The 20542-nt window shown below is 34.8% G+C and overlaps 2 protein-coding genes across 2 annotated transcripts in view; one reads left to right on the forward strand and one right to left on the reverse strand.

The window, feature by feature from the left end:
• Positions 1–18292, reverse strand: part of LOC116337173 (protein sickie) — a 246185-nt gene extending 227893 nt beyond the window's left edge. Inside the window, exons 1-2 of the mRNA XM_031761549.1 lie at positions 17915–18292; positions 9564–9715 (exon numbers count right to left, since the gene is read on the reverse strand). Of these exons, the coding sequence (XP_031617409.1) occupies positions 9564–9629 (66 nt within the window). The 5' untranslated portion in view covers positions 9630–9715; positions 17915–18292. The remainder of the gene's footprint in view (positions 1–9563; positions 9716–17914) is intronic.
• Positions 6221–7247, forward strand: LOC116337186 (pheromone-binding protein-related protein 6-like). The gene is made up of 5 exons (XM_031761570.1): positions 6221–6317; positions 6535–6610; positions 6678–6759; positions 6840–7023; positions 7091–7247. Exons 1-5 carry the CDS (start codon positions 6234–6236, stop codon positions 7106–7108), a joined length of 444 nt encoding a protein of 147 aa, XP_031617430.1. The 5' UTR covers positions 6221–6233; the 3' UTR covers positions 7109–7247.
• Positions 18293–20542: the final 2250 nt, after the last annotated feature.

The raw sequence follows: 20542 nt of genomic DNA on the forward strand, positions 1-20542 counted from the left end.
AAATTGAATAGATAACATCTTTAAATTCGTATAAATTGAAGACGTTTAAGTCAATCGAAGAGTAATGCGTATTTTATTGCCATCATCTTTCTTCTGGCTTCTTTGGAGTTTAGATAAAGAAACAAGCAATTTATATACGGGATTTAGTGGGTGTAACGATAGTTTCAAGTGAATTTTTGAGCTACGCCCAATAACTTTTGTCAAAGTGATTTCACCTCCGGCAGAAAGAAAACCACTTTGACTTTTGGTTAGAAGAGAAATTGTCACTCTTTTTACTTAAAGCGATCCTTTTGACGATTATAATTCAAAAATCAATTTTTCCACACTAATTCCGTTTAGTTATTCGAAACCTTTATTGTAGACTTAAAAACGGGATAAAACTAAAAATCCCTTCCGTCATGATATTTTCCGAATGCAATTTACGTATTTAAAATGGTATTTGCAATCAATTCCAACTTTCACCTTAATAAAAAAAGAAGTCCTCCGCTCAATAGCTATTTCTTACCTATTACATTTAATTTGATGCCAAAAGCCTAATTTCATTGTCAAAGTTCGTATTTGCATTCAAACGCTACGAAATTGTGTACGCAAAATAAATGGCACAAGGGTCGAATATTCCGTGATGAATGTAGAATAAATTTATTGCTGTTTACACAAAATGATACCTGCTAAAGAAGCAAAAACACATCGTTGATTCCATTGCGATCAACATCGGTCGGCCATCGTGTGAGATAAGGGCGTGGATGTAGCACTTCATAAAGGTTTATGTAGCAAAACCTTAAGCATATCGCGTCTGAGTGTCTTACAATGTGCGTGTTAAAATAAAATCGATAAACTCATTCAATCGTCGGCAAAAGTGGAAAATGCCAAAGAAATTCTTCTCGCATCGACTTTTACCCCCAAAATGTATTAAAATTACTTTCTTCGCTTCCCGAAGAAACCGAATCATATTTTATATGATTTTTGCGTTCTTTCGTTGTGAATCTGGGCCGATTGAGCAATGCAATGCAAACCCATTAAATTGGTAATGGCCATTCAGCTTTTTCATCCTTCAAGAAATATCCCGGCAGAAAAAAAATCAATAAAATCGCGTATAAAGCAATTCGGCTAGAGCAAAAAGAGACGAAACCAAAATAAATTCAACTGAAACCGGCATTATTTACACTCTGTGTTCCGAGAGGCTCGTCGTAAAAATTGGCAAAACACAGCGGTAATAGAAGTCTCTGCACACGTGCATCTTCACGAAATTGCTATAAAGTAAACGAAATCCGAGAAGAAGAGAAAAAAAACTCGTCCCTGCGGATGAATAGAAAGTAAGCACGCCAGGCCCGAAACGTTCAAATATTTCTTCATTTTGCTACCTTCGAATTTTCCTAACACTCAACCGGATCCGGTGTATTGACGGCTCCCCCTTTTCGACAAACACTATCAACATATTCAAGTTTGTTTCGTTTGCTGTAGCAAAAACTTTGTAGTACAAAATATCAAAACACACAAACAAACACAAATATTATGACGGTCTCAAAGTTTGTCTCGGCATTTTCGTTGCATTTCCCTGTGCAACATTCTTATTGTAAAAACAACTGAGACGACTTACAAACTTACTTTTTGTGGCTTTTTTGTGTGTATCTTTCGGTGTGTGTGTTTTTTTTTATTGTCGTAATAAAGTTTGGTGCTGTTGCTGTGCCAAAATAAAAATCCCAAACGTTGGCTGCCGATGGATCTTTTCCGATTCGGTTGAACAAATTTAATTAATTATGATTTATTTACGACACTATTAGCAAAATGTAATTGGATGTCAATATCCATTTCCGTCTTTGTTGCACTACCGAATCTCTCACACAACATAAATCAAATATCAATATTTGGCCAGTATCTTTCAATGTCTGTTCATTTTATCACAAACATGAATGAGTTCATAGTGAATTTCATTTATCCGAATACACAAAAACACACAAAATTATATGATATTTTGTCGTTGATAAATGACATCGTAATGTTTGTGACAGTGAATTGTGGCGGATCAATTCCATTGTATCCACTATCAAAGTCGTTTTATGTGCGAGTTTCATTGGATTACAAACCAGTGCGAGTTTCATTGCAGTGCCAAAATCCCACCAAATTCACGATAAATATTGTGGTGTTGATGAATCGGTATCATCAAGTTCATCTCATGAATTCCACCACATAATTCGTTGATTGTTATTTGCGTTATGTAATGCCGAAAATGGTAACGATTTAATGAGACATTTGATATCGACATCACAATCGATTCAAACATTCCACACTAAAAAAGGCCCGAAAAGCCGTAAAAAAATTCAGGGCGATCATTGTATTATTTCGGCAGGATTATTGCAATATCTTGAATATATAAATAAAAAAAGAGTAACATTTTGATATGCAAACGACAACTGTATTCATCATTTAGTCGTCCATAAGTGTTTGAGTGTAATACATATGTATATATGGAAAGTAGGGCATAAAAGAAATGCGTTTGTAAGCCGAAGCAATTGAATCTACGATTAAGCAATTACAGCGAGCATTTAATGGTCCTTTTGAATGTGAAGTCGTCATGTTTCAATTTCCGAGTGCACATACTTACATATCGAACATTGTAGGGTGATGCGGTTTCTATTTCATTTCAATTACATCGTTTTGAATGGAATTACCAGTTTCTTGGCATAAAAAGCGACATAAAAAAACACGCAGCGAAGCAATTTTGTGCATTCCAATTCGTAACCCATATACTTGCATTGTGGATTATTCAACTTCTGTTCACTGTCATGTGACGAATCTATGATTCGTCAGAGTTTCTCGTCTGCCATCGACTAAATATCTTCGCATCCGAGCTCATTGGCAAATTGACGATGCATGTAATATTCGAGGAATTACACATATTACATGACGAAACATCGGATGACACTTTATCGAGCACACACTGACAATGCAAATGAACAGTCTTGATGGGTGGCACACGTATCAAATGGTTTAAATAATACACATATAATCATGTAATGCTGTTAATATTGCTCCCATAGTGACACGAGAATTATATTCACATAATCATTACCTTCGACAATTTATTTGTGAGAGAATTAAATTAAAGCCAAATTCAAGCGAATGTGTGTTTGGCCCGAATATTTGTACAATGGCTCAATTTAGATTTTTCGGATAATGTGCACAAAATTCATTAATAACAACACTAGGCGCATCGTTTATTAGTACCAATTATTCAAACATCTGCATGAAAATGCGTTCGTAAATTTAATGCCATTTTAATTGAGTCTCCGAGTGTACAAACGGAGATGGAAAAAGAGTGATACACATACCGCGCACCATACAATTTTGATTAATAAATTTTCAACCGATTTATTTGCTTTAAACTTAAAACATAAATATTTACTGACATCTCTCTGGATTCGTGTTTTCATGCAAATATCATAATAATTGTATACATTGGTTGTGTTTACTTTTTGTTTCAAATATTTTGCTCAGAATTTATTACAGATGAAGTGAGCAGATTATTTTTTTTGTTGTTGCTCTATCGAGATAAGAGCGGCAAGGCTTCAGTTTACGGAGAGATGATGAATTTATTACAAGGCATAAAATGGGTCGCATCTTAAAAGTAATTTCAAGAATGGCGTTCGGTATCAAACGAGGAGAAATGAAGGTGAAGTTTTTTTGCCCGCCATGAAGAAGTACGGTGTGAAAATTGTAGCGAGTGTAGCCGTGTTCCAATGGTGAAAAGAAATCTAATATTTTATTAGAATCTCATCTCCCCCAAAATTTCGGCGCACATACATCCAACTGACAAAAAAGAGTCAACCATATCATTCCATCACAAATGCACTTCGGTGGTGTTTGAACGAGTCGAAATTCACTTGAAAATTATACGCACGAAAAAGCGTGAACTCTCTGTCTATAATTCATTGCCAAATACAATATTATATGTATATTTGAAGATGAGAAATAGAGAGTGCAACCGTAAATCACTCCACGGAACAATGATAACTGTCGCACAAATAGCGCACGAATGAAGAGTAAACAAAGTGTACGACGACTCGTGTAGAATAATGTGTGGAAGGGAGTGTGGATGTGTGCTAGAAGAATGTAATATTCTTAAAATTCAATTTGCGCTGTTTCGGTTTTGTTTATGTTTCCAGTTCGATTCCATTCGGGTTTTTTGGTACTTCTGTCTTTCTAATTTCCTTTTTGTATGTTTATTTTTGCGATTCCGTCGACTGTCGGCTCCAATGAATAATGAATGAGTGTTTTCTATATATTCGCTTTAATTCGAATCTCATAGAATTCGATATGCTGAAGATAAAAAAAAATCCGACGGATACATAATAGTAGCTCTGAGACTGGGTACGTTGCGCACATATACATTAGGAAAAGTAAAAGATCGATAAAGACCGAATTGAACATGTATATAAATATGTACGATTTACAATTCAAATTATTTCATTCAAAGTATATTAGATCGTCCTTTATCACGTGCTCTCTTCAATGGATTTGTTCCTTTTGCAAAAAATCGGATCAATGTTTTTCCTACACGGACCCGCAAAAGTTTTGTTTTTCGAATAAAATGACGCAACATACGATGGAATTATGGTGATTGAGTGCTTAAACCCAAATTTATCTCTTAATCGTACATAGATTTAGAAAGTAAAACTTTCCGAACAAAATCACATTTTGCCCATTTTGAGTGCAATCAATTCATTACATGCATATATTTGTTTGATTTCCTCATTCTCATGCAAAATCCTTGAAATTCATTGAAACACAAATAAATTCAAAGATTTGCGACAAGCAAAAAAGAAGCCGTGTTAACTGTATTCGCAGCATCTTAATGAGGAGCGAACCAAGTTTGGTGATTAGCACAAAAACAAGCACAAAAGAAATCATCGCCAGAATCTATTAATTCGACTTTTCACATTGTCTCTAGATTTTCGGACGAAACCCAGTGTTAAAACGAGCAAACAACAGCAAACGAACTCTGATTCACTATCTGTAGGACAAAAGAACGAAATAGAGAAATAGAGAAAATCAAGAATACATCACATTCCGAAAAAACGCTAGCATTATGTCATTAGCAGATACATTCATGGATTTAACACGTTATCGGTCAGCTTGTAGTCGTTTTTCCTTCGTATTGATACAATCAAATGGATGGCCAAATGACATGATCAATTTACAAGCCAAAAAAGAAAGGAACGGCAATCCAATTTACACCAATGCAGATACAAAAGAAACACCATGATTTTAAGCTTAACTGCGTCATGCAAAAAGTACAATCGCTCAGAACCAGTGGGAATTTAAGACAAGAACAACTCAACACGAACTAAAGTATTGTGGCTGTTTTTTATATACCCTTTATTGTATAGTGGAAACAGCATGTAATAGGAGAGGCGTCCGAAAGCGCACTTTTTCTTACAGCTTCGTTGCTCGTTCGTCATCACTGATAAGAAGCACATTAATCAATAGCTGCGAAAAGGGACATCCATCTATTCTATTCTTTTGATTCAATGAATTTTGAATAGTTTAGTCGGTTTTCTGTCCTTCGATCGATAGATTTTGTGGCCTAGACAGATTGTTATTTGCTTTTCGGTCGCCTTCAACTCAATGACAAGTTAAACAATAGTCACCAATATAAATAGAAAAGATTGTTGTGCAAATAAATGGTTCGCATTATCTATCTATTTGTCACGTACACATTATGATATTACAATAATCTCAATTTATGTGAACGGCAAAAAGCATTCAAATTCGGAAATGTCGAGAATGCTATTGAAAGTAAAACTCATTCTAAAAGTGTCTTTTTTGTCAAAATTATTATTCGGATGAATGATTCCACTTTGGTGGCATGTTATTTGGAAATTGACACTAAATATTGCTTTGAACTCATTTCAATTGATTTTATATATAATTATCATATCTGTTGCAAGTTCAAACACCATGCAAAGGTATTTAATTACTGTTTGAAGTCACTGTGATAATGAATGGGCATGAGCGTGAATCAAACAGGTCGACACAAACAACAGATAATCACTGCTAATGATGGGCTTTGTTATAGAGTACCAAACAAGTTACAATTAAATATGATGAAAATATGTTTTTATTTCATAAAATTCCAATTTTCAAACACAAAATCATTTATTATGAAAAACTGTATAAAAGGTGAACGCAATGCCAGTTGTAAGCATCAATCTGTGAAAAAAATCTTGGACGATATGAAAGTGTTCGTGAGTTCGTTATTCCTAGTTATTCTAAGTTTGAGTGAACTAGAGGCTGGTGAGCTACGTCGTGACGATAAAGTAATGTATTTTTTCATTTTTAAAACGTTAAACCACATGCATTTTTTAAATCATTAAAATTATGTGAATTTCCGTCAAAAATGAACGCGAAGCGCAGTAATTTCTATAAATTGAAGAAGATGACATCCTTCCATAAACACCCAAATGCCACTAACGACCATAAATAAAACCAAAATTAAATAAATGATTTGCTCTTTATAATTTAATTCATATTTAGTGGCCACCTCCCGAGCTGTTGGTGGCTTTAAAACCGGTTGGAAGCAAATGCCAAGAACAAACTGGGGTCACCAATGGTAAGAGTTCCATAAAATGTCAGTTTGGTGGGTCTTTAAGCATTTTAGTGGCATTGTTTTATTGCAGAGGCCATTAAAGAATTCAGTGATGGAGAAGTTCACGAAGACAGAGCGTTAAAATGTTATATGTCGTGTTTATTTCATGAATTGTGAGTAATTTATACTCTATATCAAATATGGAATTCGCCATTTGAATGTGAATAATTAATGTTGGTCCCATTTATTTTAGCAATGTGGTTGATGACAATGGGGATCCACATTTTGAAAAAATCCAAACTCACGTTGATCGATTTGATGAGGAAATTCGACATATCGCCAACAAACTTGTTGCAGCTTGTCAAAACCCGCAAGGACAGGACAAATGTGAACGGGCGTTTTCAATTCATAAATGCTGGAAAACCACAGATCCAAAGGTATTTAACGGGAATATATTCAGTAATTCGATTAAAATGAATGTTCTCTTTGTGTTTTGTTTGACAGCATTATTTCTTGGCTTAAAATGAACAACTTTTAACTGGATTTCATTCTTTGACTTGAAATGGACAAAAAGGGCCTCTCTTTACTTTTCTGCACCAGACATATAGTTGTCACATTTTACTTTATCAAATATTAAATTCACAAAAATCGAACGTTCCAACATGAACTTTGTTTTATTTATGAAAGATATAGAAGGAGTTGTGAATTCATACAACCCTTACACTCCTGACTCATAAAATAATATCAAATTGACGACATTTTGTTATAGTAAAAAATCGATATCATTAGCATTTTTTCGCCCGTGTTGTAATTTTTACCCGTCAGTCGGTTTCAACTCAATTCCAAGTAGAATGCTGAACTCGACTCGCTAATAAGTAAGTTTTGATTTACCGTAAAATTGTTTAGCTCTTGAAAATCTCTTCGTGGGCTAATACCTTTGGTTTGCAAGTTTGTTTGCTACGGTTTGTTATGCGGAATATTTTTTGGTATGAAAACAGTAAGCCACTTGCTTGAATTGTTTGAGCCGTCAATGAACATCAACCGCAAATAATTGCATTACCCGAATGCTTTAACTTTGCATATAATACAAATTCTACCTTCCTCAAACTCAAAGTTGTGGAAACGTGTTACACTCGGTTCAAGCCTGTCAGAAAAGTTTGGTGCATACGGTGTGGGGTGGATCGATTATTGAACGAGATTGTGTCGACTTGAATAATATATCGACAAAATTGATTGGCCGACATAGTAAGCGAAGTCGACAGAATGTCTGTCGAAACACTCAATCAAAGTAGCACCGTGTGATTCAATATATCAAATGTAAATGTTCTATTTTAGGTTCATTGGTGTGTGATTTTCATTTCGAGCAGGAGATTGACATCGTTGAAGTAGATACGTTGACCGCAGGGTGTGATATAACCAAGTGATATTGGGGTTTTAATACGGTATTTTCATTTGTTATGATGCACTGTCAAGTGCTGTTTCAATGAACAAAACCAATTATTGGTTAATTTACTTAATTATATCGATGGTTGCGATCCGAGATTCTCATTTCTTCAAACAATTATACAAGAAATATATTTGATAACTATGAGTAGTTGTGTGAAGAGTTCGTTACTGCCAATATATATTATAATGCACTTTTTCTGGAAAAGCGAAAATTCTTTCGATTTGCTAGGGTTTTTGGATCCGATAGAACTTTTTCCGATTTGCTAGGGTTTTTCGCAGAAAAAAATTCTTTCAATTTGCTAGGGATTTTAGAAAATTTGTCTGATTTGCTGGAGCATTTATAGTTTTTCGAAAAATCACTCCCCTCCCGGAAAAATTTCCTCGCACAGTACTGCTTCAGAAGTATACAAGGGCGCTGAAAGTTTGCAAGACAGATAACCGCCCCCTTAAATCATTCGATCTACTCCTTTCAGTTGTCCCTTCGATTTACTAGGGTTTTGATTGACGGATGGACCCCCTAATTTTCGACCATGCCTATTTATCTTCTGAAGCTATGACATTTCTTCATTTTTCTGCAAACTATGTTGGAGGTAAAATGTTTTGGTTTGAACACCCTCAATGCAATTATAACTTATGATTTCTTCTCATTTTCTGAATTAATCAAAGTAAATAATTTTCATTTTCAGATTTGAATTATTTGCTAAGATACGACAAACACCAAAGTGAATGGTAATTCCGTTGTTTTAATTAACTTTTCAATGCAAACACAAAGAAATTCCAATTTAAACGAAAAATATATTTGCAAATTGTCAAGAAAAAAAAACTTGCTAATCTGTATAAATTCAATGGCAATTTCACTCTCATTTCGCTTTGCGAATATACTGTTGTAAGTCAATCTCATTCAAATTTGATGTTTCGTACGACTTTAGCACGGGAATGAATCGTACATAAATTAACCATTGACAAATAATTACAATTCTTGTAAACATCCCCAAATTTTCTGGCTTAGTCACACCGTTTGTAATGCCATTGTTAAACGCACACAAAAAAGGTGATGCAAATGGTGCATAGAATAAACACCAATGAGAAATCACCACTTCGAGCAAAGTCTGTCTAGTCAAAGTCTGTTTTGCCCATAAATATTAGTCATCGTGGCAACCGACCCGAAAGTAATTCAGAGTCTTGAATCTGTATTATACACCGGAAAAAAGTGAACGACAAATAAACAGAGGAGAAAATTTATGCACTCCAATTACGTTGGGTTGAATTCAGTCGAGATTTTTTTTACTCGACTCTCTCATACTATAAGCAAATGGTCTTCAATATCGTTGAATAAAATATTCCGATTCCGTCTGACATAAAAGAGAGTTATACATAAATTCTTTTGATTCATGTCAAAAATCCAGAAAAAGAAAAACAAATCCGGACACATGATGAATTGGGTCGGAGTCATAAAAAATTGGTCAACCATCAATGAGACGGCATAGTAGGATAAAAAAGAATATGTTGCTTAATGATATCCGCCACTTACCTTAATACACTCCTCTTGAGATACGTTCTGTCGTTCAGCCTTTTTCGCTTCAATTTTTCCGTACATTGCTGCTGCTTCTTCACCAAAATACGATTTTTTCTGCAATCATTTATAGTCGTTCAATTCGTTGTATGGTTCCGAAATGGTGTACGCTGCAATGAAATTGAAGTGAGACTGAATCAAATGAGTCATGTCGTAAGTAAATTTACATATACATTTTAATGTTTAAAAGATTAAAGCAAATTGAAGCGTAATTAGCGCCCACGAACTTTGTGGTTTTTCAGCAATTGCAATATATTTTCCACATATAACGTGCAAGAGCTCTAAATTAGAGTCTCACATATAAATCAACTAATCAACATGAAATTGCTCCCATGGAACTTAACACAATTTCCTCATACCCGGCCACCACCAAACAATTACATCGTGTATGAACGTTCAATGGTTTCAACAACTGCTTCCGCTTTCGCCCCCTTTTTTTGCACAAGCCTTGCAAATTTCACAAACACTTCTCTCATTCATCATGAGAAAAGAGCCAACATACTAAATTTGCCATGATATTCGGTATGCACCAAAAAACACTTCGCACCGACCTCGTATGGAAAATACAAAATTTTCACACTCAAAACACGACGAACTCATTTACATTCAAGGGTATGCCATCTTTTCCGAAATAGACACATCTCACACTTTCTTTTTTGCCCATATTTCATTGCAATAATCTACGGCGGAAAATCTAAATTAGTTATTTATATTCTGATAACTCTTCAGATGGCATTTCGTATTCCGATATGTGGTTTTATTTGACGGGGAATTCGTTCATTTTATTACTTGTCATCGTTTTTCCATTTACTTCATCATTTCATTGATCGAATAGATATTTTCTCGTATATGAGCGTTCATCAGCTCCGAACCCCGTGAAAAATGTTTATTCATGTAAATTATACGACTTCTTATTGTTGACAATTTTTTCGATTCACTGTAATGTGCCGGCACTATGATGATATATGTGCGAACGACATTCATCACATCATTTCGAATATGTTCCGTCTGTAACATTGAACGAAAAACTTTTGCCGGTTCAAATGATGCATATCAAACAGTGTTCCATTAAAATCAATATGATTCATCATATATGAATAATGCTTTAATATATGTTCACCATTGACATTTTGTTGTCACTTTCATTTACGAATTCGGTGATGTTGTGGCGTGGTATCTTTTTCGGTCCTATTATGATAAATCGAATTACATTTATATATATAAAAATTGTAATTGAAAGTGGCGAAAAAGAGAGTCATTTTCATGCAAAGTGAGTGTGTTATTCAGATCGTTGAAGACACCGTCGTAAATTATAAATCAAAGAATCATTGTCAAGATAAGAGTACACAAGATACATCATCATTGTCAAGCGAACGACAGATAACGGTATGTTTATTTAAAATCAATCAATGTTGTTTTGCATTCGTTGTCGATTTGTTTACATTTGCTTGAATGGTTTTGAGAAGCGTTTGGCGCATACATTGTTATGTCTCTCATTTTTTTTTCGCAGATGGGAGCCGTCTGGTTCACAGCTTTTAAAAATACACAGAAAGTACTCAATTTACATGAAACAAGCGCATGTAAAAACAACGATGGTAAAATTTCGACTAACGAAATAATTTATTTGCATACTAATATGGTTTGATATATACCATCGGGGAATGGAAAATGTTCCGTTCCATTGGAATGTGTGCTGGGTGTGTGAGAGCCAATGCATTTGCCAATATAAACAGAAAAAGCACATCATAAACACAAAAAGCCAAACATTGAGAGAGAGAAAAACCAAACAAATTTCAACGAAGTTTATAACGGTCGCAAAGTTTTCAGGGGATGAACTTGAACTCAACTGTTTAATGGTGTTGCTTTTATTGTAAGCGTCGGGGTTGAATTGATGGCTTTAAGTTTTAACGAGTTTTGTAATTTTATTGATGTCTCTGTGGCAGGAGAGTATTTTCGAATGATTGTGAGAGAAGAGAATTTTTTATTAGAAATGTGGTGTCGTCTTCATGTTTTGTGTTTTAAAATTGAATAATAGTTTTTGTATCTCTTTAAATAACTTGCATGCGAATCAAATTATCAAAAAATAACAAATTAATCAATTCAGAATAATTCGCGATTTTCGAGTATTCGAAATGTGATAGCTCGGCAATAAAGCATAACCGTACACCCGGTACGAGGGTGGCCAATTTCGAAAATATGCCCATTTATTTAATTTGCCGTCATAAAGGAATTAAAGCGAATGAAAATGTTCATGTTTCAATGCGTGCAATGGATAAATAAATAAATATTGCTTTATAATGTCACCCGAAAATCTGTGTGAGTGAGCACAACAAAGCACTGCCATCGTAATATTATAATTATTACCTTTAATTTGTGGTGTGTTGTCATAAATTGAAAAAAGCAATAAACAAAACCATTATAATAAAATATTTATGCGTACACATTCCAGTTGAATACAGTCAACGTATGTCATTCCGTCCATCAACATACACAAATAAACCATGGCAGTAGTTTTAGCCATTAATCTTAGTTTTTGATGTGAGATCTAGATTTGGTGCCGTACGCCGCATAGGTTAAACAATTCCAAACCTTTGCGTGTAAATGATAGTTAAATCATATATGTGTGAATTCACACAAGGCACCACTTCAAAGATAAAGGAATGTTGATAGGCCGTACATTATCCCATATGCATACAACACGGTAAAGTAAACATCCATAAATGAATAAAATATCTTAATCGAATGATAATGTGTATGCGCAAATTCGAATCATTTTAATTTCATATTTAAATATTTGCTTTGAACCGGAAAAAAATAAATCGAAAAAAAATCACGAAAATTGCATTATAACATTGAGAGTCAAAATAATAGCCATAACCTTTGTACCAATTTAATATGTTTGTTTGGGCAAATGATAATTTGTGCATACACGTTTTTTTGGTTCGTCGTTTGTGTGTGTATATGCGCTTCTGTGCAAATGTCGTTTTGTGTCATATTTCGCATGTTTGCGAATCACTGTAACAGCTGCACTAAATAATGGTATGAGCGAACGAGTAGGGGAAATAAAGTCAAATAGCGGCGACAAATTGGTGAAATAATGTTGTTTGTTTGTCCGGAAAATCCATTTAATTTCATCTCGTTTTCTATGGAAAAATCATGCGAAAAAAACAACAACAACAACCAGAAACAATGTTTGCATTTCTGTGTGCAATAGACTCCGATTTCTTGTGTGCGTGTATGTCGTTCTCGCTCTTTTATGGAAGTGCCAACGGCTGAACTACAGACCAATTGTTTTATTCATGTTCTGTAACATTGAAATGAAATTGCATGAGCGCCAGTTTCAACATTGTTCCATAGTTAACATAGAATTAAATCTCTTTCTCTCATGCCAGTCAAACGTTTCATTCACAATGATTGTACTACGGGCGTATTGAAAGTTGGAAAGATGGATGCTGTGTATCGAAATAGAAAGCATACAACAAAATGAATACAAATGAGAGAGAGAGTAAATAAATGTATGTATTTTTAATTATCAAATAATTCACGAGAGTTGAAATGAAATGTTGTGTGCGTTGACCGTCACAAACACCAAGCACACACACACCATTCGGCGTCGAATAAATTGTGGCAGAGCAGCTGAAATTAAATAAATTTTTAACTAACTAGATGAGACGGAAAAGTGAAAATGGTGTTTTTTTTCGTCTTGTATTCAGAAGGAACTTTTTTTTGTTCGGGTAAAATGGAGCCAGTGAAAGAAAAACGGCGATATGATTGGGTGTCTGATAACGTATAGCAAAAGAAATAAGCGCTTACGTGAGATGGAACCGGTACGAGTCATTATCTTCTAGTAGAGAAGTACGAGAGCAGCTTCACATTGCTGCCGTTCATTTCCATGCACACATGCGAGGAGAGAGAAAAAATGCGCACAATGATAATAAACGAGCGACTATAAATCAGTTAATTAAATTAAAAACAATCATCGTGTAACACTTCACATATTTCGTCGAATACTCGGCGAGAGTGTGAAAGAGAGGACGATAAAGAGAGAAAAAAGAGCTCCAGGCCAAAAAAAATGTTGATACTTCATTCTATGGCCGAAATAAATGGCGGGGAAAAGGAAGAAAAATAACGGTATTTTGGAAAATGGGCGAAAAGTGCTTTGAATTCAAAAAACCATTCACGTTTTCCACATATACACAACACAAATCGATATTTCTTCGCGTTAAAATGTCTTCTAAGCTGAAAGCATTCATGTAGAAACGAAGAATAAAAATGGGTTAAGCATCGATTCGGAATTACTAAACATTTCACAGTGTTATATAAAAATTGAAGGGGATATGCTTGGCACTGTGTTACGTGGCACATGAAAATCATCAAAAACTTAATGAAAAATTCATTAAATCGTTTGGCAGTTTTTTCATATTATTTTCCTACTCCCTCGCCAAACATATCTCGAACGTGCTGTGTGTAATGACTTCAAATGTGGTTCACAAGAAGCACGGGTATTTTTCTTAAAAATTTAGCTTATTTAACGCCGCCCGAATGACTTTGTGCTGAAACAGAGTTTCAAACTTAAAACACATCAAATGCGATGTAATAAGTGAATAAACAAAAATTTACAATTTAAATAGAAAATCGATGAACACGTGCGCCATTTGTGCTGCATTCATTATGCAAATTATACGTTCTATGAATGTGGTGCTGCTGTATGATTTCCGAGATTTTGTACGGTTCATTTCTTCGAATGAGTCGAAAGACAAAATTCAGAGTCTCGTAAAATTATGGAAAAAAACATAACGAACGACGACGATTTTTCCGTAATTTCATGATTTTTGTCGATGTGTATTATTTTTTGCACGATTTTATCTTGTGTAATCATAACTTAAATGATTCATCATTCATTTCTATGGCCAAAGTTTTTGGATTTACGTAGAAGATTTTTATGTCCCTCTCTCTCTCGAAAAAGAAAAACTCATCCGATTTTCGGTTGATTTAACGATTGCTCTAGTTTTTTTTGTGCTACGTGCACTTTTCGTCGACGCCGATGAGATCTCTTCATGATGTCGTGCGTATGTTTCGCATACTATTCTGACAGGGTACAATCAGTGTATATAAACATTAAAAGAGAGTCAATATGATCAAGAAAAAGCATCACGTACCAATTCAGTAGGCCATGTGCCGTTCATATCAGCAAAATCACAAACAAATTTCACCGCGCAAGAAAAAAAAAACTACGTATCGACTTCAAAAAGAGTGTGGTTTTTCGCCGCGTAGGATTGAATTTTGTATCTTGCTTTGGCCTAAAATCATGCGTTTTACACATATATATCTGCCTGGCGGTAACTAAAGTGCTGCTTTAAAACTGTTCCATGTCGATGCTGGCATGTGTGATTATGTGTGGCACAGTGATGCGAGATCATCCGAGAGGATATTAAAACGACAGGGCGTAAGAAAGTTCACAGAAGTACCAATGGTGAACATCATCGAACCCAGACGAAGAGAGAGAAAGAGAGAGAGAGAGATGTAGAATGAAAAAAAGGTTCGATACGTGCTTTGAGTATATTTATTGCTTTGCCTATATTAACACTGATGTAGTTTGGCCAAAGTCGATATAAATTTTATTTTTATACTACACAATTTGAACCGCACACATCGTTCTGCGCCCTGGTTTTGCAACTTCAAAATCAACAAAATGTAAAATGTCACTTTTTTCCCTTTTCGGGTGGCCGTTCATCAGTCGAAACTGTGTGTGCCTTTACGAATGTCACGAGTAAATGTACTGTCGTTGTCACATCGAGTCTAATAATGGACGAAGAACTACAGCCAAATAACAAATGAATCGTTTACTCTGCTAAAATAAAGCAATAACCGTTGTTTTTCCGTGCTCGAAAAAACAGTCACGGTGCATTGTTTTGAGTTTGCTGCTTGTTTTGAAAATAAACATCGCCCTAACGACCATTATGCCTTTATCATCATTTATGATGTATACCAATTTGTGTTTTGGCATTTTGTTCCTCTTTTTTTTTTGTTCAACCAATTTTTCACCACTGGTGAATCACCAGAATGTCTTCATACGACCTGTCAATTACTGACTGGAAAAACTTGTGCAAAAAAATGGATGAAATATCAACTTATTTTGAATCCGGATGAAATTTCAAATTATATATAGTTATTAAAATATGAAAATAGTTCATGCTATCCGGAATTTGTATGGAAACAAATGGAGATGAACACTTTTCCGGTTGTGGCAAGCAAATGAACAGAGAGTTTCAGTCAAAAACTTATTAATGAGATAAGTTTTGCTATTAATCTATTCTGTTTGTATTTCCTGTAATTTTCCTTTGTTTTTCTCTTATCAGTTTGTGAAGATAATGGCGAGCATCGATTATAAATGAGATATACGAATATTTTGCTGGTATGAAGAATTGAGTTGGTATCGTTGTTATCGAAGTGTGTAATTGATTCGTGTAGAACATGTATAATTTTTCGTTTGAAATGAAAGGTTTAAGATACACCTTTTCATGCAACGAACATTTCCCGAGTAAAAGTTTTCCAGTTACTTTAGTCTTATTACTTCAACTGATTGTTTAGCACTCTAAACTTTGGCAGGCAAGACTATTCTCATAAACTACTTATATATATGTAACACTCTTCGTATTGGGTAATTTACGCTTGCTGATGGCATGTGTGCGTTTGCTGCAGTCGACAGTGCAGCCGTAGTGCACCAAAATCAAAATGAAGTCGTCGAAATTTATTTTCTCTAATAAAAGATATTTTCAACTTAATTTAACTGTCCATTAGATAGAATAACAATCTCTAATGTGAAACACCGGTGGTTGGAATGCGTACGTGACATTAATCGGAAACGGAATGCAATATTGTTGGACGTCTGTACACAATACATTTTGTTGTAACTATTCAACTAATGTTGTCATAAAATGCATGTCTCGTGGCTTTATTATGTGTGTATGGTATTCGAATGGAAATATTAATGATAAAACAATGAAGACCTTTGGTGGGTATGCGAATGGTACGTGTGCGACGTATTGTATATTGATTAGCGTCAACCTTTGCGCTGGTATACAAAGGGAAATAATGACAGCGACGAAGACAACGATCCATTTACAAAGTGTATTGGCAACCGTTGCATTCACGTGTGCATTTATTATTAACCATTAACAAATACGCTTCGTGCATTCGATACATGCCAATAAAAGTAATTCTTTCCTGTTTCACTGTCGTTCACATCAAGCAAAAGGATCTGCGTGGATTCAAGATTCAGATAAAATCGATAAAGTAACAGGATAATAGTACAATGCAATAACGATGACTTTTTGCACATATAAATTTCCCAATGTGTATTATCTTTACCCTCACCAACACCATTCATCTATTGAGTGAGAGAGTTTTGTTCGATGCGAATATTTTTGGGGCGTTTTCCTCGTACATTTCACTTCTTGTTATGACTTGCCAACGGAACCCATACTAATGATCTATTTCTTTGATTTTTTTCTATTCTCTTTTAACGGCGTACATCATATTCGATTTACTTTTCGACAAGAATGAAAAGAAGATATCGCAGCATCTAAAGAGGAGTGAGGAGTCATTGACTTCAACTTGATGCACTTTACATGTCTTTTGTTCGGGCGAACAATTCATAACACGAAACACTTTCTTCTGTCTTCGCCCTTAATTTTTGCATCTTCGTTTGAATCTAATTTTACAATACAATTTTGAATAAGAATCGAACACCATCAAAGCATAACGTGTGGTGTAATGATGAAATACGGCACTCAACAAATGCACATCCGTTGATAATAATCAAATGAGAAATTTGACGGAGTAAATTGATGGGTACAAATTTATTTACATTTTTTTTTGTTAAAATTAAAACCGAAGAGAGACGAAATAGTATAGCATATGCCCCCCGTTTATTCGTCGTCATCCACGGTAAGACCTATCGAAACGGTAATGAACCGTTACCGTATTCTGGTACTTAATTCTTCAGCTACATTTGTTATTTTGAATGTCAACAGATGTTTCTTCGTTTCACACGCAAAACACATCTCCTAATGTCGTTCATTTTTCAAATGCAATTTCACGTTTTGTGTCGTGTCATTCATTTTTGACTATCTTATTTTTTGGTCGGTCGCATCTATATATGCATTTAACTTCTGCAATTCGACTATACTACACAAATGTCAGTCAACTCCCTGCTCTAATTTCACACTTTCAAATGAGTCTTTCAATTTCGAGGAATTTCGATGTGTGTAATAAATAATAACACGGTAGAGAAAAAAGTAGTTTACCTCAATTTCCATATGTTACATCGAACCGCGGTTGAACATCGAAATGGTGCATATTTTTGCAAAACACATATAACGGTACACACAAAACTGGTTTTAAAACTGTCTGTTCGAAGCCACAACATTAATTTTTCAGCCACGCACACATCGATATGTGAAAGGGTGCGGTGAAACTAAAATGCGGTTCATCGAATAAATGAAACTGGATTTTCGATTCAATTGAACTATTTACATGCAAAATTATCACTCGACACTGTGAACGGTTGTACTCTCGAAAATCCAATTCGATTACTGTCGGTGCACGGTATAATTTTTGATTAGACTCTTTCTAATCCAATATTATCATGATACACTGGTCAGTATAATCAGACAGTAAAAATAATATATTTGAAATAATCCACTCTTTCAGCACTGAGTAATCACTTCACTTGTTCGGCCACTAAATATACCAGGATTGCATTTTCTTTGAGATCATTTCGTTTTGTTTCACTTTTTCACCACCAACATCACTTTGTTACTGTGCACTCTTCAAAGAAACTGGACAAAAACCACATTAGACACTCGCTTTTTTTACTACACTCCAGCATTTTACCATTATTTTAATCCACTTGTTCAATTTTTCCACATTTTCCATTCGTGGTCGGTATAATTATTTGCTATTCTGTTGAATATTTCATTGGATCTATGGTGAAATGGCTGGAATAGCAAGTGAAACAGTGAAATAATAATAATTTTCAATGCAAAGAGCTAGGACAAATTACAGAGTCCGTTATCTCTATTCCACTTCTAGCTCATTTAGCTGAACGTCAGAAGGGTTGCACCTAATGGTTCTCTATTTAAAACATTCACATTTAATATCTCAATGGTTGTTTTCTATTTATGTTAAGTATACTTATTTTAATATTAGATGAAGTCATTATTTTATGGTCGATTTATTTATGTTATTTGAGTCAACTAAATCATTTCATTCACTCTCAGCTTTGTTATAATGGACGATTTAAGCACTACAACGATTAATTTTTAGTATGGTCGAAAAAAAACGTTAGTTTGTCGGCACATTAATCTAGATATTTATATAAAAAGAAAGTAATCGAAGCAAATTCAAAATTAATTATAATATTTTCCGGAAAAAAAAGATATGATTTTTTGTTGTTCGAAGCTGGTCAATTCTCACGAGACGAGTGAAAGAAATGGAAATGTAATTTGTTGAACCCCAACTTAACTAATTTTACGACGAACGAAAACGAAATCATCACACATACACACGATTGAAAACGGTAGTTTTGGACGGTTTAATCACACGTCATAGGTTGCATGACACAAGGCATCGAAGCAGAAGAACAATGAACATTCACATTCATTCAACAGATTACACCGTTAAAATTGTACATGGCTTGCTGAGCGGCAAAACAAAATACCCACCAACCCACGCATTACCGACGATTATAGTTCGAGTAGTTTGCAAATTGCAAGCGCACACATACACTCACACAATTCAAGTGAGTACGAAATAAAATGCGGACGTAATTGCATTTTTGTGTTTCAATAGACGGAAATGAGAGCGAACATTACATGAAGAACACACACGACCAACTTAACTAGCAGGAAAATAAATTGCTTTGGTCATTGGGAAAATGCGTGCTGTTCAATCGATGTGCCCATTTTACCGGACTTCGTCTTCTTTTTCGATGATAGAAAGAGAGAGAGAAAGGCACATCGAAGAAAATCACTTTTGTGTCTATGTGAATTAAATTTGTCTTCATTTCGAGACGACAGAAAGAGCGAGGAGGATAGAAAGGGTGAGGAAGATGAGAAGAAAACGTATCATCGAAACTTTACTTTATATCAATATATTCATTGAAATACCACGATAATCCAATGGCATTGGGAGCATTTCGATTTCCGAATCCGATATTATGTTTGCTTGATGGGATAATATTGTTCATTAAGGCTTGTAATACGTTGTAAAATGGCAACCGGCACCAAAATAATTGCCAATATCGAATTGAACGGCTCTATGCCGGGCCACATATGGAATAGCATTCGGACATTTATTTATCACAATTGTTCGTTCAAAAGTGCATTGTTGGTCCGATGGAATTCGATTTATTTCAATGCCGAACTGATTTCACAAAATATATCTGAGCATTTTACTTGTTGAAAAAAAGAGCATCCATATTGTTCATATTCTTAGAAACGGTTCTTTTCTTCTGACCATATTTATTTAGTCATTTGGTCGATTTGAGCTCAAGCATTCCATTCAGATGGAAGTCATAAAACTGCATCAACAGGCAATCAACTAATAGGTTTATATGAGAATGAAATTTAGCCAGACCATGATAAAGCTAATGCATTTGGTCAATGATGTGAAAGAATATTTGCTGCTTTGACAAAAGTTTGATTGAAATTGAAATGGTTACATGAAAAGTTTTTTCCATTTCGGATTAGGATACGGAACATTTCATGTCAATAATTTATATTGGTGTTATTTTCACCAAAATGGATGTTATTTGTTCGATGCCGTGAAATCAGTCTCTTGTGCCCGAAAAAAATATATAGTATAGACGAAAAGTTCGAGGGGATGAGAGAGAGAGAGAGAGAGAGAGAGAGAGAGAGAGAGAGAGAGAGAGA

The sequence above is a fragment of the Contarinia nasturtii genome, unplaced genomic scaffold, assembly GCF_009176525.2.
Source record: "Contarinia nasturtii isolate CC-2019 unplaced genomic scaffold, AAFC_CNas_1.1 Cnas_scaffold_220, whole genome shotgun sequence".
Lineage (NCBI taxonomy): Eukaryota > Metazoa > Arthropoda > Insecta > Diptera > Cecidomyiidae > Contarinia > Contarinia nasturtii.

Excerpts from the sequence above, each read along its gene's own strand:
- LOC116337186 (XM_031761570.1), top strand. The coding sequence starts at position 6,234 with ATGAAAGTGTTCGTGAGTTCGTTATTCCTAGTTATTCTAAGTTTGAGT. Across the intron at positions 6,318-6,534 it reads AGCTACGTCGTGACGATAAA|TGGCCACCTCCCGAGCTGTT; the intron begins GTAATGTATTTT and ends ATTCATATTTAG. Across the intron at positions 6,760-6,839 it reads TCGTGTTTATTTCATGAATT|CAATGTGGTTGATGACAATG; the intron begins GTGAGTAATTTA and ends CATTTATTTTAG.